Here is a 16,780-nt window from a genome sequence, read left to right on the forward strand (position 1 = left end):
TGTTGGCCTCTAACTGCCATTAGCTGTTAAGGCGAAGGATCACAGATGATGGGAGCTGTAGTCCAGCAACACCTGGAGAGCCACAAGCTCCACACCCATTGCAGGCAACTGGACTGGGTGACCATAGGGTCCCAATTCCATGGTTCTATGGTGGATCGCCCTCATTTCCATAGAGACGATTCATAGTGCACTGGATCCTCCATCTCCTTGCCGTCATTAAACTAGTTTGTTCCAAGCAGAGCTACCAAATTCATAGCTGAAAGTATGAATTTACCTGAAAGTCTTAAGTCTTGTTTGCTGCAAAAGACTAATATGGCTACTGCCATTTGCACGGCAGAAGGAGTAATTACAGTATGGAGCTGCAATAGTGCCTTGCCTTCTCCGGCCCTTTGCAGTAGTGTGTTAAGCATTAGGAGATAGAGGATTTGTCTCGTTGCTTGTTCTTCCCCAGCCCTTGACACCTATTAAAGAGAGAAAGCCCTAGCCATTTTGAAAATTCCAGTCTGGTCACAGGGAATACTTGAGTCTGTGGTTGTTTAATTTAATGGTGCACTGTAGAGGTTGCACACAACTGCTTTTCCTAGATGTGGGTAATGATCATCTGATTGCATTGCACTTATCCTTAGGTCTTCTGATAACTAGGAATGCATTAAGCCTCTATATTCAAACTTGTAATCTACTAAAATAGGCTCGTTTGGAGCAGAACTGACCATTGGACAGTGCCTGTCATTGAACATAGTGAGGAAAGAATAACAGTTTCTGAGACAAATTCCTTTTAGGGCAAATACTCTTTTCTTCCAGTGTTTATATGGCAGTCCTTAAAATTATACCTGTAAATGATGCTGATTCAGCATTCTTATACCTTAACAGAAGTATGCTGGTACTGTTTCCAAAGGGTTATGGAAAGCAGTTCACTAATCATTGGTCTTACAGAGAAAGACTCAGCAGTCAGGATGCGTTGTATGTTTTCTCATTCAGTATGTCATTGTATTGTTTTTGCTTGCACAATGAATAATACCAGATATCCTTGGGAAGATAGAACACTGCTTAACTCCCTATTAGGGAGACACTGTTCAAACATCAGCCTCACCCGAGTTTTACTTCTCATGCAGTTTATAAGCACAAGTAGTTATATTATTGTTAAATTAAACCCTTAGACCAGAAAATTACTTTAGGAGGGAGAAGGAAGTACAGATATTGCTACCAACTGTCCAGAAAAATAACAGCTTAGCCCTGTTCTCTTTCTTTATCAGAGGTTTGAGATACAGAAATCAGCAGCATGGAGGTAAATATGACCATCTGCTCATGCTGAAGATCAAATACTTTTCAAAGGACAACTTCAGGGCCAGTTCAAATGTTGTCAAGTGTAGTGGAAGTGACTTCCACTTCCTGTTCTTCATACTTCTCTTAGTGAGCACAGATTAGCAACTTACCAGGTTCTTAAGTGTTTCAGTAGAGACAGTAGAGACAACTGGCTTGGTCTTATTCTGAGGTTGCTACTGGTCCACCCCTGGTTACTAGCTTGTGGAGTGATGTTTTTTCCTCCATGCATTGCTGTACTAGTTTTCTCACTAGCTGAGGATGAGAGATAGTCACTTGCTTAACGTTAGAGAGGATGAGCAGCAAAATAGTGAAGGAGTGGTCACCTTCTTTATATCCAAACTGTGTGATCTCATAAAGCCACACAGCCTTGCTGTGTTCTCCAGGGGAAAAAGGAGGTAGCTCTACAGTGGTGCAATCCAGAGATACAACTAAAGCCTTCTGATATGATTAGATAAAAGATTAATAAAGTTAGCAGCATATCCCTGGTTCAGAAATGGTGGATAATGTTACCCTATTGCTTAATCTGGGTTGTGCATAATGTTGGGTGCCCAAATGTCTACTTATGAAATATTCTTCTGAATCATCAACAATCCACTGGTTTCCTTTTTGTCTTTTTATCATTGCTTTAGGTTTGTGACTTGTCGTTCAGCCTGAAGAAAATGCTGATCCGGCACAAACTGACTCACAATCCCAATCGCCCCATGGCGGAATGCCAGCTATGCCACAAAAAGTTTACAAGAAACGACTACCTCAAAGTACACATGGAAAATGTCCATGGAGAAACTGACAGCTAATTTTGGCTTGCACGAAAGAGTGTCTAGTGTTTCCTTTGTAGGAGTATAAACTCCAGACTTCTCACCTGATTAGTGAACACAAGACACACACACAAAACTCTAATGTGTTCACATAATCACTTTTTTCATGGTGTCTTGTATTTCTGTTCAGACAAAAAAGAAAAAGAGTACCCTAAATTACATGAGGCTACATCAACATAAGTTTGCATACTGTGGGTGGATTTATAAGACCATTTTAGAAGGGCAAATTGTCACCCAACACCATCGCCATTCTGTTATAGGTAAGAGTTCTTTCTAAATGCTCTATCATGTGGTGAAGTAGATAGTTAACTAAAACTGCAATCCAAAGCACACTTACTGGGTGTAAATTCCAGTCTGCTGTTCCAGTAGACATGCTTAGCTTTGCACTGCACAGGGTGTAAATGTTTTGTTGCCAGGATATGGGGAAACAGTTGCTTTCTCTAAGAAAACAATCAGTGAGTTCTCTGAAATAATAGTATAAACTCACTGTATCTCATTCCTCAGACATTCTCACAGTCTAGTTTGAAATTTTACATATTGAGGATGGTGCTTTGAATTACCTTAATCCACCTCATAATTACACATGATTGGGTTCCATAGAAAGCATGGGGACCTCAGCAAATGTCACCCTAGGATAATAAAGTACCGGTAAGTACCCTGTACTGGTAACTGAGAGATTGCTAAGTCTGTGCAGCACTTTATTACGCTTTAGTAATATTATAATAGTGGCTAGATTTTTATTAACCCGGTAAATTGACTTCAATTCTGTTAACCAGCATGGCTCCTGCAAGCAAAGTTTACTCTGGTTTATACATGTTTTGATTAAATTCAGAACTGATATTGAAATACTAGAATATTTTTCAAGTGTCACTGTGCTGTGGAGAATGAGATATGGGGACATGCTGTCTCAACTGCTTCAGCATGGTTTATTACTTTGGGTTGCTATTGTGGAAGGCAAATCAAAAGCAAGCAATGTGAGTAATTTTTGTTGAAATGCTACGTTAGCACTAATGCAATATTTGTAAATGCCAGTGCCAGAGGAAACAAAATCTCAGAATGGTATTCAACATCTGATTAAGTCAAGGAACATGTAATTAAATTGCTAGGAAGAATTTTTACCCCATGGAATTCTGCGGAGTTTAGAGTTAGGCTTGTGCAATGAATCTGTCATTCATATTCTTTTTAAAAAAATATTATTATTTTAAAGACCAAGACTGGGTTATGAATAATTTGCTAACTACATTACTTTTTCAGCAAGTAGTTTGTCATAATTATTAATGGAAAGCCTGTAAATTCTCTTACTTGGATAAGCCAGTTAATGTTCAAGGAAGCAAATAATGCACCAAGGTGTCATCTTTGTAGGAAACAAAAGTTTTTTAATAAATTTGGTTCTAGGTTGATATTCTTTAAACAGTTTTGTCTACACTACAGCTTCCTCTTTGGAGTTTGCTGCTCATGCACCAACAAATAGGCTACAAAAGATTTTTGAGCTGTCACAGACACAATCAGGAGGTATTTTTTGTGTCCCTTCTGTAAGTGATATAGACTACTGTAAGGTAGGTCAGACATATTTTACAAGTTGCCGCTTCTGTGTAGATGTAATTTGAGATTCATTGTTCTGTCAAGTCTAGTTTGAGATCTTCATAAACGAACTTTCAGCTGTCAATTGCACTGACAGGCACACATGGGATTTCTAGTTTAAAAGGCTTATAGTAACTGATTTTATTGAATCATGTCATTTGTATTTAGCAGTTATCACTCACTCAAGCATATGGCTGTGTCAAGAATAGTCCAATCAGTTTTGCTAGTGCAAAGCCATGGAGCTCCGTGAAGCCTGAAGTATCAGTTCTGCAGCTGTACAATGAACACAACCAAATGGACTATCCAGACAGAAAGCCAGAGAAAGGAAGAGATTGGATATTGTATACTGCAGAAGTCGCTCTTACAGTAAAACATGTGTGTGTGTTGTAAACATGGAAATAAAAATCACAAGAAACAAACACATACACACAATCCTGACATTCCACAAAGAGGATGCATCACTAATTAAAAGTGTAATTGACAAATGCTTTAAAAAAGTTTATTTAAGAATATAAGAAAGATGCTATGCCCATTTAGTTCAGCATCACGTTCTCATAATGGTCAACCATATGCTGGTGGGAAGACCACAAGCAGGTCATGAGGACCATAGCAATCTTCTGACTGGTGCTCAGAGGCATGCAGCCTCTTGATACTGGAGGTAGTACAACTCATAGACTCTGAAAGAAAAAGAACACAAAGTCCTTCAGTGGAGTTTTCTTTGATAATTTTTCACTAAACCAATGGTAGCCAATTTGTTGCTCTCTAGATATTGTGGACTATAACTCCTATCATCCATGACCATTGGCCATGTTGGCTGGAGCTGGACACCACTACCCTTTGACTACCCCTGCACTGATTATTCTAAGGCTGGCCACTCCTCCATAGAGGCAGCATTCAGGAGGAACCTTTCTAATACCCTAGAGATGGCCAATCCCAAAGGGAAATTCTGGTTTACCATAAATTAACAACCCTGCAAGTACTCCTAGGACAACTTACACACTTTGGCTTAGGTGGTGGCCGGGCTTCTTTCATCAAGTTCTAACCTGTTATCATTGAATTTGTGGCAGAGTCTGGTTTGATGTTCCTGTATTGTCCTCTCTATTTCATTAAATAATGCTGGAGGTCGAAGGTATGCTCCCAGATGTGGTTTAAGGCAAGGATGCCTTTGGCATAGTCAAAGTTTTTCCCGCTCTCTGCCATGAGAAGGTCACCTTCATGAATTAGAATTTATTGCAAATCAAAATGCCCTTTTTTCACTTGGTCTTTTAATTTCAAATGTAGGAGAAGCAAACAAGGGCACTTTCCCCTCCTCCCCCCCCCACCGTCTTACAACTCAGTAGTTAATGCAGTATTGAGTGTTAAGTGACACATTAAGTGTCACTTTCCCTGTTTCTTGTTAGTTCTGCTCATGTGACATTCATCTTTCAGGCAATTGAGGTGATGGTTAACCCTTGGTTATGTCTCGGGTTACAAAAAAAGTGAGCTCAGAGACTTTGCATGACATGAACTCTTATCATCACCCTTCAGCGACAAAAGAACACAGGAAGGGAACAGCCACCTAGAATGACAGCGATAGGGAGAAGCCCAGATACTCCCAGTTCCCACCACAGATTCTATCTGAAGTAGGTGAGACTACATTCCTGTGCCTCGTGATCTGGCTCTGGCATGAGATTAGCTACCCTGAGATCAGCAGGGCACTAACAGTATGAGGGAGAGGAAGGAGGCAAAGTGAAAACCTGGATGCATTTAATGTTTGGGGAAATGGCTAACATGGAGAGACAACTGAGTGAACTGCTTTGATGCATATTTCCTTTCAAAGAGATTTATAGTGTGTGAAGTTCTGAGGCCACACCAGAGACTGCAGCTGAAAGAAGCCAGGCAAAAGACTAGGTCTGCCTGAACTAAAACGAAGCATTTTTAAAGGGGGGGGGGGCATATCTATGGAACATAGGACACTTACTGTTTCTTTTGTCCCTTTGAGGACCAGTTCTCCAAAATGCTTTAAGTAGCTCTGTGGATATAACCGTTATCGAGGAAGAAGTACATCACCGGCTGTGATCATGTTTACAGTCACTGTGCCTCTGCAATGTTTCGTGCAAACAAGGCAGCTGAAAAATGTGCCATGATCACACCAATGAATGCCCCAAAGCAGCATCTGTCAGTGTGGCAGACTTGCTGATGAGAATCCTTCCTTCATAGGATTGCGTCCATGACAGACAATGTACTTTTGTACTCCAAATCTTTCATAATTTTAAACACAACTACAGCTTCTTTAACACTGGATACAATCTCTTGGATACACGCAGGGCTCGTCATATAACAATTTTGTAGCAGCAACGGGATAACTTCCCGCTTTAATTGATTCCTTTACAAGAGCATTGGTCCAGCACAGTTAATGGGATAATTGGTAACATGATATTTTATGCATTCATTCATTCTTTTCTTTTCTTTTTAAAAATATCCTGCCAGTAAGAATTGCTTTCAGGGCAGCCAACAACACATGATAAAGCAATTAGTAACATAAAATCAAAAGCAGTAAATAGTAGGATTAGAAACAGCAAGATTTGAAACAGATAAGCTAAAACCACAAGATAAAAACTCACCCCAGCCAACATTTAGGAAGGTGCCTTATAGAAGTCACAGACTATTGGCCCATCTAATGCAGGTTTTTTTTCTGCACTGGCTGGGAGAATCTCAGCAGGATTTCAAACAGGGTTCTTTCCCCAGCCCTACATGAAGATGAACCTGAGTTCTTCTGTGTGCAAAGGATGGGTTCTGCCACTGAATTAGGGCCTGGGAAAATAAAACTGTTTCCTGATGCTTGAAGAGACTTGAGTAGGTGCCAGCCAGCAAGCATCACAACTGTCAAATGGGTGTTGGAAAGAGCAGCACTGTGCGAGAGAAGGCCTTGCTTCATAAGGCAAACCAATGAATGCTTAAGTGCAGAGGCTTCACATTTTTATTCAAAGAAAACTGTATTTTATTATGTGGCAAGGCCCTGCTACAGCTTGGAGTGTTGTCTTTCTTACGTGCTGCCCACAAGTACTCGAGTGGCACAAAAGGGAAAGTGTTCATTCAGGAAAGAACTGAATAAAATTAAGAAACAAGTCCACTGTGGAAAGTACTAACTAAATAAACGGTGCTCAGTTTGTTCATGTGACATTGACATATCTGTGGGTGATATTCCAAGTTAGTCATACAGGAGCCCCAATGAAATTGACAGACAGGTAATTTAAGTCCATTGATTTCACAGGGTTTGCTCTGAGTCTGACTAACATTGGATACCACACTATAGCTATATACTGAGAGAAAGGGGGCTATAAATTCCCTTTGGATTCTGAACAGTGGAAATATGCCTGCACTATTTGCAAAAATCCAAAGATCAAAAATCAGTAGGCAGGGACTGTGGACTTTCCTCAAAGAAGGTTCTTGAATAATGGGATTGTTTTTCTTCTCTGAGGAAAGAGGCTGTGTGTTTTCAAATCCACAATCTCATTTCCAGTTTAAACAGCTGTTCAAACACAACTGGAGGAAAATTTGAAGCAGGTTCTGTAGCAGCATTCTGTCAGGATTAACAGGTTACTGTGGACCTTGATCACTTTTAACTCTCTCAGTTCTATTTTTCCAATAAACTGAACAGACAAATATTGCAGCCTGAAATATATCTGTTTGGGAACAGAATAATTTAAAAGTTGCAGTAACCATAAGTGGAGTGATACGTTCTGGTGTCAGGGTTGGGAGTTTTTACCTTTGTTTTCTGTGTCACATGCATGCCACAACTTGTAAATATAACATATGAGAATAAAGAAGCCTCAACCCATTAGTGATCATAATATCAATATACATATGTAGCAGGGATTTTGTGGAATGGATCATCTTTCAGGTCCAGTAATCATCTTGTTCTGGCAGTCCTTCTGTATCTTAACATAGGAATTTGCCAATATTCCAAGTCAAACCATTGTCCCATTTAGCTCAGTATTAGCCACCTCTCCATGGTTTCAGCAAGATTTCCAGGGATTGAACCTGGAACCTTTCTTTGGGTTCAGAACCATGCATAGTCCAATGAGTGTTGCCCTTTTAATATCTCTGAATGCATGGTCAGGTTGTTCTCCAACCACTTGTACTGAACCTGGACTCCCCCAATCAATCCAATCCAATCCAAATAACTTTACTGAACTAGCCATTGGCCATGACAAATCTGAATCAAAAATAAATACAAGCAAAAGGGATGTAGTGCCACAAATAATGGTCTCTATTTAGATCTCTGTGTCTCCCTTGCAGTTCACTGCTATATTGTCCAGGGTTTTCTTTCTGATCTTTTTGGCCGCCAAAGCAAAAAGGGTGACTTTATGAGTCACTGAAGCATTTACATCACTAAGAAGCCATAGGGCCTTCTCTGTCGGGGAGAGACCTCTTTCATGTACGGATGGTAAGGTGAGAAATTGCCTCCTGGGTCCAATGTATAGTGGGCAATATAGCAAATAGTGCAATATGTCTTCCACCTGCAGTTGCCCACATAACACAGAGTCTGTCTTTGTATGGTACCCTGTTATATCATCCATCTAAGACGGGGGAAGGCATAGCTTGAAAATGCAGCTCAGTAAAAGCGAATCTAAGTGAGGCTGGCTGGAGATTCAACAGGTAGCTGGCTCTAAAATGGACTGTTTTTAGAAAGAGGAACCAAGGAGGAGTGCAGTGTAGGCACTCTTTTTCCTGTCAATAACTCCCTTCAGTGGTGGGAAGGAATGTGATGAAAATTTCTGCCCTCTTATATCTTAGAGCTTAATGGCCAGTGGAGAGCTCCGCAGGGAAACTGGGTCTTGTGATCATTCTTCTCACTTTCCTTTAAAACTGATTCATGTTAGTGAATGCCACAACTACCAGAGGCTAGCAACTTTATTCTCCTCCTCTGCAAGAAATTAAAAGGGATCTACTACACCACCTCAGTCAGGATATGGCAGCAGTTTGAAAGCACACTGCCCACAAAGGACCTTCTGAATTTCATTGTGAAGCCCGAGTCAAGGGTCAAGCAAAACCAGCTTGTGGTGGCCTGAGGTGTGAAAGTTAGCTGAGAGACCAAGGCAAAGATGTGTTTGAAGCAGCACCTCACCTGCATTGCACGGCAATGAAAAAATGAGAGTTCACATTCCTCTTCTTTTTCCTCTCTCTGGAAATGATTTCAACAAGGCCTGATAATGCATTTTCAACTCCTTTGTTTTTATATGTGAAATAGCTTTCATTATTCTTTTTAGTCTTTTCCATGGGCACTCAAGTCAAGGCCTGCAATATGTATTTACTTCCTTGTTTTGTTGTTTTGAACTAGGTGCTCATTAAAGCAGGAAAGGATATATTAAGTCTACATTTAGGACTACAAGGACGCCATTTCTTTCTTCATCAAATTGGCTGTCGTGGTTCAAAAGCTTTCTGTGAAAAAGAAGGAGGAACCTCTGTAGTCAGACATGTCTTCCCAAAACCAGTTCAGAACAGGGCCAGGCTGGACTTGTGGAGCTCCTGTGTTTGCTCCAAATGGTTGTGGTAACAGACTTTGCTTATTGAAAAAAGCAAAGCTAGATAATGCAGCTGGCCTTGGCTGATCTTTCTCCACCCACTATCCCTCCTTGATAACATTTTGAGAAAAACCAGAACCACAAAAATACACTTTCCCCCTGAAGCAAAAAAAAAAAAAATGCATCACAGATGGCTCCTTGGGTTTATATATTCTCTTTCTGATTTGCTGTAGGTGAATCCACAGCTGTTGTTGATTTTGTGACTAAATTGATAAGCACAGCTCAAGTGCCATTCAAGAAGTTAGAAAATATATACACATTACATAGCGTTGGCTTTTTTTACATACATAAGAATAGATCCCTTGCCCCTCATGAATGCATTTTATATCTGAGGCTGCATCTTTTAGGGTACCCATCTGAAAAAAGGAATGATTTCATTATGTTTTATGTTCATCTGCTAGGATGATTTACAAAAGTACTTAAATCATTCTTCATTTTCCTAATTAGAAAATGTTCTCTTACCAATTCATCATTCAAGAAGCCTTTGCTGAAAATAAGTCTGTGATTGTTTTGGTGATGTAGTATATTCCTGATAGAACACTTAGTTCTGTTTTGCTATTTTCTACATGGTTCATTGGAAGGCTCTCTCAATCTTGACTACAGAAAAATATGAACCAGGCTTCCAGAACTGTGTCGTCCTATTGATGGTTGAGATTGTGCCTGGGATAATGTGCTTCCTGTTGTCCAGCACCGCAGTGTGTAAAACTGCACAATAGCCATGCAGGGCCTGCCCTATAAAAGGTAGAGTGAGGCAATTGTTTCAAAAGACTAATAGTTCAGGTACAGCTGTAGCTGTCTCTGGCTATTCCGCCACATAGCCTCTTTTGGGCCACCTAATCTGGCCTTGCTGCTTCAGGTGTGCTGGAGGATGCTATCCCATCACCACCATTGAACTAAGACTTAGCTGCATGTCCAGTCCACCTCTGTACATGATACTGACGGGGGCCATGATCTTGTCCTTTGTCTCAGGCTGCAAAATGTGAAGCCAAACCAAGCAGCAGATGAATCGTGGTGGCATTTGGAACCAGGATGTGGTAGCCAGCAGGGAGTGTAGTGGCTTGGCGGTTATCAAAGGCCTTTGCCCAGTTTACAGCCTATCCTCAAATATGATAGGAAATAGGCATGCTGCTCATGTTCCACATTTCTCAATGATTTAGGCATAATTGTGGTAAATTCATGTTCTTCAAAATGCCTTGCAGAAGGTAAAAATCCTAGAGTTTCCCAGTGCTTCCTTGATCTCCTTTCACTGCCTGGCCCACTGAGGACGAAGCATGTGGTCACTGTGCAGAAAGACAGTGTGACAGACTTTCTCAATGGATGAGTCATAAGAGCAAAGGGTCTTTTCCGTAACTGCATCACACTTCACTTCACTTACCTCCTCATGTTTCTCATATTGCATTTCCACTCAATCATCCTTTCAGCTGCTTCTTTTTACATCTTCATTTTCATCATGCTTAGGTAGTCTGAAAGGTTTCGGTATTGTTCTAACTGGAGCTCATGCAGAAGCATGTTAATAAAGCCCCCGCCGCTGCCGCCTGACAAGGTACATGAAGTGGAACAGTTTGGTCTGCAGCAAACAGATGGAAGAAACAGGGTTGTGTGTGATGTAAGATGTATCCAAATGTGGAGGATCTTGCCCATTTATCATAGGAGACTGCTGACAAACAAGTGACAGTAATGAATGTGCCTCTTGAGATGCAATCTAGATCTCCTGTAGCCAAGGAAAATCTATCCATTGGCATGTTAGTGGCGAATAGCTGCCTTGCTTAATTGATTTCCAACTGTACTATATTAGAGGGCAGCAACAGTGAAAAACATACCGCTGAATTAACTGTGTGGAATTGGCGAGTACCATCCTACTGCCTTGTCACACTAACTGCTGAACAGTCCATTGCAAGGGCCCTTTTTAATGGTATGCAGTGACTAGGCCAGGTTTCAGAGGCAGTATATCTATGGATAGCAGCTTCTGGGAGCAGCCACAGTAGGGAGTAAGAGCCTTTATATCCTGCTTGCGGACTTCTCAGAAGAATTTCATTGGCCACTGTAGAAAACACGATACTGATGGGAGCAGTGGATGTGATCCAGCAGGGATCTTTTTGTGTTCGTTATCTGAACTGGATGTGTTATTTGCTCATGAGAATTCACATGAGCTACCTGCTCAGCGGCTCTTTTAACAATGTATGTGAATATGGTTCTTTTTTGTACTTTTTTAAAATAAAAAAATCATGTTGGATTGAAATGCAATTCAGACAATAATTTGCATGTTATGAAACCTCAGCACTTGCTGGTCTGTAAGTACCCATTGTGTTGTGAAACAGCAGAAAAAAACAGCCTTATGAGATTCAAGTGTTCTGTGTTAACACACAATTTATGCATACTTTTTTTTTTTAAAGCGCATTTATAGTGCAAAGCAATTTGGTCATACTTCTCTTGATTCAGTAGGCTCATAAAATACAGCATGAATCTTGAATGTCATTTATATTTGTTTTGAGTAGGGGAAGAGAGCTCATATTTCTCAAACACATATTTGTCAAACTAATTGTTGTTGGAAATGAATAATTCACGTTTTTGTCCCAGACATACCATGTCAGGTCCAAGAGCTTTGGAGGTGGGGTGCTTTAGATGACCTTTGTATAATCATAATCATAATCATAATCATAATCATAATCATAATCATAATCATAATCATAATCACTTATTATTTATACCCTGCCCATCTGGTTGGGTTTCCTCAGCCACTCTGGGTGGCTCCCAGCAGAATATTAAAAGCACAATAAAACATCGAATATTAAAAACTTCCCTAAACAGGGCTGCCTTCAGATGTCTACTAAATGTCAGATAGTTGTTTATTTCCTTGACATCTGAAGGTTGGGTGTTCCACAGGGTGGGCACAACTACTGAGAAGGCCCTCTGCCTGGTTCCCTGTAACCTCACTTCTCGCAGGGAGAGAATCGCCAGAAGGCCCTTGGAGGTGGACCTCAGTGTCCAGGCTGAACAATGCGGGTGGTGACACTTCTTCAGGTTACTGGGCCGAGGCTATTAAGGGATTTAAATTTCAGCACCAATACTTTGAATTGTGCTTGGAAACATACTGGTACAGGTCTTTCAGGACCAGTGTTATGTGGTCCCGGCGGCCACTCCCAGTCACCTGTCTAGCTGCTGCATTCTGGATTAGTTGTAGTTTGGTGTTTCTTCCAACTATACAATTCTATGATTCTGTCAGATGGTAACTCAAATGCAGACTCTTCCTGTGTGTTTTAGAAGCAGATACAGAATAATACCCTAACTGCTTTATTCTGTGATCTGTCAGAATGAGGTAACAATAATTGAATTCGAAGCCACTTTAGCAACTGGAAATGAATAAGACAATCTAGATGAATGCATACCAAAGTGATCCGAGCCCTGGGCATTATCATCAGCAATTCCCTGTTGTAACAGAAGGCTGCCATCTGGTTTCACATGACTTTTGCAGATCCCTGGCCCACCTTTTTCATTACTTTTACTAGAATACTAACTCCTGTTTAGCAGCCCATCCTTTATTCAAAGGAAGTTCAAAGAAATGTAACGCAAATGTTACTAATCCTCTGGAACTCCTGAATAACCAAGTTCAAGTTCATGGAATCGCTCGTATAAGTGGTGCCGGGTATGCAAGGTGTCAATTAATAGAATGTGGGCGATTGGTAAAATAAACAGAAGAGCATGAAAACAGTAACTGAAATGGGAATTCTTTAGCTGAATTGAACGGCAGGAGTTAAGTATGAAAAATTAAAATGGGTGTCTGTTGCTGTTGGCATCCATCTGCCTTGAGTGGCAATGGAGTGCACTTCTGGGGGTGACGTCTAGCCCCTGCAATAGCAGCAATGAAGTGAGTGCAAGGCTGGGCAGGGTGTATGGAGGTCCTGGGCTGTACAGACAACACGACCCTCCCACTTGGCCTCGCTGTTGAGGAATGGCTGCTGTCCTTGTTACTGCTTTGTTGCCTTACTGCCAAATTGTGGGGATTTTTACCATGGGCTAAGCTGGAGCGTCAAGGAGAGCAATTTGGGAGTCAGTTGGATAACAGTGTGAGTTACTATGATAGGTATTTACTGGCAAGCACCTTACTGACCTTTGGAGCCTTGTGATCTCTTTTCCATTGAGATATTTGGCCATATGTGGAGTGCAAATGTCACAGCCCTTAAGCATTTGTCCAGATGCACCCATATTAAAGGGTAAAAAGGGACTATTGCAACAGCACTGCTCACTTGGTAAGAATCAATGTGGGTTGGTAAAGCAAAATGCAGAACTGAATTGAACTTTATGCTAGTAGCACGGAGGCCCGCTCAAATTGTGCCCTATTGCAGAATGCAACTATCTGAGAGAAGAACATTTGCTTAGGGAAGTTTTTAATATCTGGTGTTTTATTCTGCTTTTAATCTGTTGGGAGTCGCCCAGAGCTTTTAATTTGTTGGGAGTCGCCCATTATTAATAATAATGATGATAATAATAATAATAATAATAACGTAATGTAATAATAAAATAACAACAACAACAACTGGATGAGCCCATCTAACATGGCACAAAAGGGGAACGACACATTCCACATATTCATTAGCTCTTCCAATCTCAGACATATTGGCTGCCATCATTGTTCCACCCATCCTTTGTGGAGGGATAGTGGGCAAAACGACAGACATCACTTTCCAAATCACATGGAAAGAGTTCCTTTAGCAGGGGTGATCTTTATTCTTTGCTTAAGTTAAATCTGAGATATTTAGAGCTATAAGCCCCCAGACAAAAGGGTATTATTGAACATTCCTAGCTTCAAAAGGAATTCCTGGGATATTGGCTCCACAAGCTTCCTGGAGGGGATTTCGTACCATCCATGGCTTCATATCTATATGCTGCACATGTTTTGCTTTCCCCCCCAAACCAATATCACTCACTAGCAATGGTTCTATGGTTATTATTTTTTAAAATGTGTTTACAACTAATATTATTATTACATCATTTTCATTTCTGAAAATTAGATCAAGTGTCTGAGCAACTTTTTCCAGTCTATGCATACATAAACATTGAAAGTCTGTTTCATGTAATAATTTTGCATTTATAGAATAGGCACACTATATTTTTGTGGCATTTAACACACATGCAAATACCACCAAAAAGGCAGGATATAACTGGATCAGTGGCTGTAAGCAGCAGCTAATCTCACATCATGGAATTAAATTTAAATGGGCTTAAGTGTTTCAGAGGCCTACCAGACCTGTTTGTTCCATAGCAAAATGTCCTGCTTGAAAATATAAAGTCTTTTTTTAATTTTCCAGAACTGACAAATCCCTAACATTCTGTTTACTTAAACATCCAGACATACTTGGTTAGATAAACAGAAAAAATGTAAAGCAGAAATAGATCTTGAATATAAATGTCTTCCCTCAGAAAACAGTGACGGTCTGAAAGTTTTAAGAATGTCTATCCCAAAAGTATGAAATGCCCACATATGTTTTGATCGGGATGGGGGAGGTGGGGCTACAAACAGACTATTAGCAAGAACACACACATTGAATAGTTAGGTAAACAGACAGCACCTTCAGCTTCATAGAACATCAGCCGCTGACTTTACTGGAGTCATAATTTGTCATGCTTTTGCCATACCTGAGTACAAAAACCACATGCATTTTGTAAAAGAAGTAAGAAATGAGACAGAAAATAGCATTTCTGTTTTTCCTATTAAAAACAATGTGTGTGTGTACACACACACACACACACACACACACACGTCATCTGTTCTAATACAAGGTCCAAATTTATTTTGTATTCTACAGAGCAAGAAAATAACTTTTCTAGGCTACAGATTATAATTTTGTCGTAAAATACTACATTGCTATCCCTAAAGAAGCTGGGCACCACCTAGCAAAAGTTAAACACTGTGAAGTCCCATTGATGCAATTAACTTTACCACTGAAATCACTGTATCTTCAAGGTGCTCAGCTATGACTGGATTATGTCACCCCCCCTCTCTTTTTTTTAAAAAAAAACCCACTTATGTGTGCAAGAGTAAGTCTGGCCTCCTCCTTCTGAACCCTAATGGCTTCCTTCTGGGTGAGGAAGCAGCACATTTGTAAAATTTGCACCTGTATAAATATCCTGTGTCCATGTGTGCAGAACCTTTCAACAACGAAAGCTGATTGGATTCAAGATGTGCTTTGAATGTTTTCTGCTGCCTTAGTGCAAAGTGACAAGTGTTTGACAACGCCTGTGACTGGGAAGCAGGAACTGCAATGAAATTAAAAGCAATAATATATTATCACTAGCTTTAGGGGTTGTGGAAAGAGAGTTGTGGCGAAGAAAATAACACTCCACACCCACAAAATTATTTGAAGTAATATATTGCCTCTCTTTGACTAACAAATCAGTTCTGTGCACATCTGTCCTCAGCCCAGCTGAGTTTATTGTGACTTACTCCCAAGTAAGTGTGTATAGGATTGCAGCCTATATGTAGAATCAAATGTCAAGAATAATCTTGACCATTTGTGCAGCATTCTAGAGCGTTCAAAGCAATTCAAATCATTGTAAGCATCTCAGCAAACAACTCTACAAGATCATTAACTCTACAAGCATCATTTTGAAATAATAATAATAATAATAAACCAGGCTGGTTCACAACAATATAAATGCATTCTAAATAAAAATTAATACATTGGAAACAGTAAATGCAACATCCACAGTAAGTCAGAATAATTACTAAAAGCTTGGCAAAAATGCTTGGGTGAAAAGGCAAGTCCTTAACAGGAGCAAAAAACACATCAAGTTTGGCACTTGCCTTGTTTCAGAGGGGAGATGATTCCAAAGGCTGGTTGCTGCACAGAAAATGCCCTTTCCTTGGCTTCTGCAAAATGAATTTCCACAAGCTGTGGAAAAATGAGGGCAGCCTTCTTTGAAATCTGAATGAGTGGGTAGCTTGGTATGGGGGAAAGTGCTCCCTCAGGTAACTGCATCCCAAGTTGTTTTGTTCATATTCCTTTCTTAAAAATTATTATTTAAATATATACCCCATCCTTCCTCCCAAAGGAGCCAAGGCTGGCAAACAAACAAGCAATAAAACAGTTGAAACCCCTAAAAACAATTCTAATACGGATGCAGATTAAGAAAAATCTCTACTTAGAAAACTTGCTGCAAGGGGAAGGTCTTCAGTAGGTGCTGAAAAGGGAGCAGAGACACTGCCTTCTGATATTTTAACAGGAGGGAATTCCAAAGGGTAGGTGCTACAACACGAAAGTCTTGATTCCTGTCTTGTGCAGAATGGACCTCTTGATAAGATACTACATGCAGTCTCTTATCCCATGGGCAGTCAGTGCAGCGGTTTCAGCAAAGAGGTGGCGTGCTTGTGATAAGTTGCACCACTCAACAACGTAGCGACTGAATTTTGCATCAGCTGAAATTTCTGGACCAACTTCAAAAGAAGCTCCACATAGAGTGCATTACAGTAGTCCAGTTTCAAGGTCACCAGTGCCT

General features: G+C 40.4%; 1 protein-coding gene and 1 long non-coding RNA gene across 5 annotated transcripts in view; one reads left to right on the forward strand and one right to left on the reverse strand.

Annotated features, from left to right (window-relative positions):
- Positions 1 to 3,538, forward strand: part of PRDM5 (PR/SET domain 5) — a 90,546-nt gene extending 87,008 nt beyond the window's left edge. For all 3 annotated transcript variants that reach the window (XM_081021957.1, XM_081021958.1, XM_081021959.1), the window contains one exon: positions 1,953 to 3,538. In XM_081021957.1, coding sequence (XP_080878083.1) covers positions 1,953 to 2,117 — 165 coding nt within the window. In that variant the 3' untranslated portion in view covers positions 2,118 to 3,538. The remainder of the gene's footprint in view (positions 1 to 1,952) is intronic.
- On the reverse strand, positions 3,329 to 16,560 carry LOC308485900. Of its 2 annotated transcripts, XR_013990836.1 has the most exons (3): positions 16,089 to 16,560; positions 10,662 to 10,853; positions 3,329 to 4,396 (listed from the first exon to the last, which is right to left on the reverse strand). It is a non-coding gene; the product is annotated as an uncharacterized lncRNA (long non-coding RNA). The 2 variants fall into 2 exon arrangements; XR_013990837.1 differs by lacking the exons at positions 10,662 to 10,853; positions 16,089 to 16,560 and adding an exon at positions 6,323 to 10,655.
- Positions 16,561 to 16,780: the final 220 nt, after the last annotated feature.

The sequence above is a fragment of the Podarcis pityusensis genome (genome assembly GCF_964106645.2).
Source record: "Podarcis pityusensis genome assembly, chromosome: 9".
NCBI lineage: Eukaryota > Metazoa > Chordata > Lepidosauria > Squamata > Lacertidae > Podarcis > Podarcis pityusensis.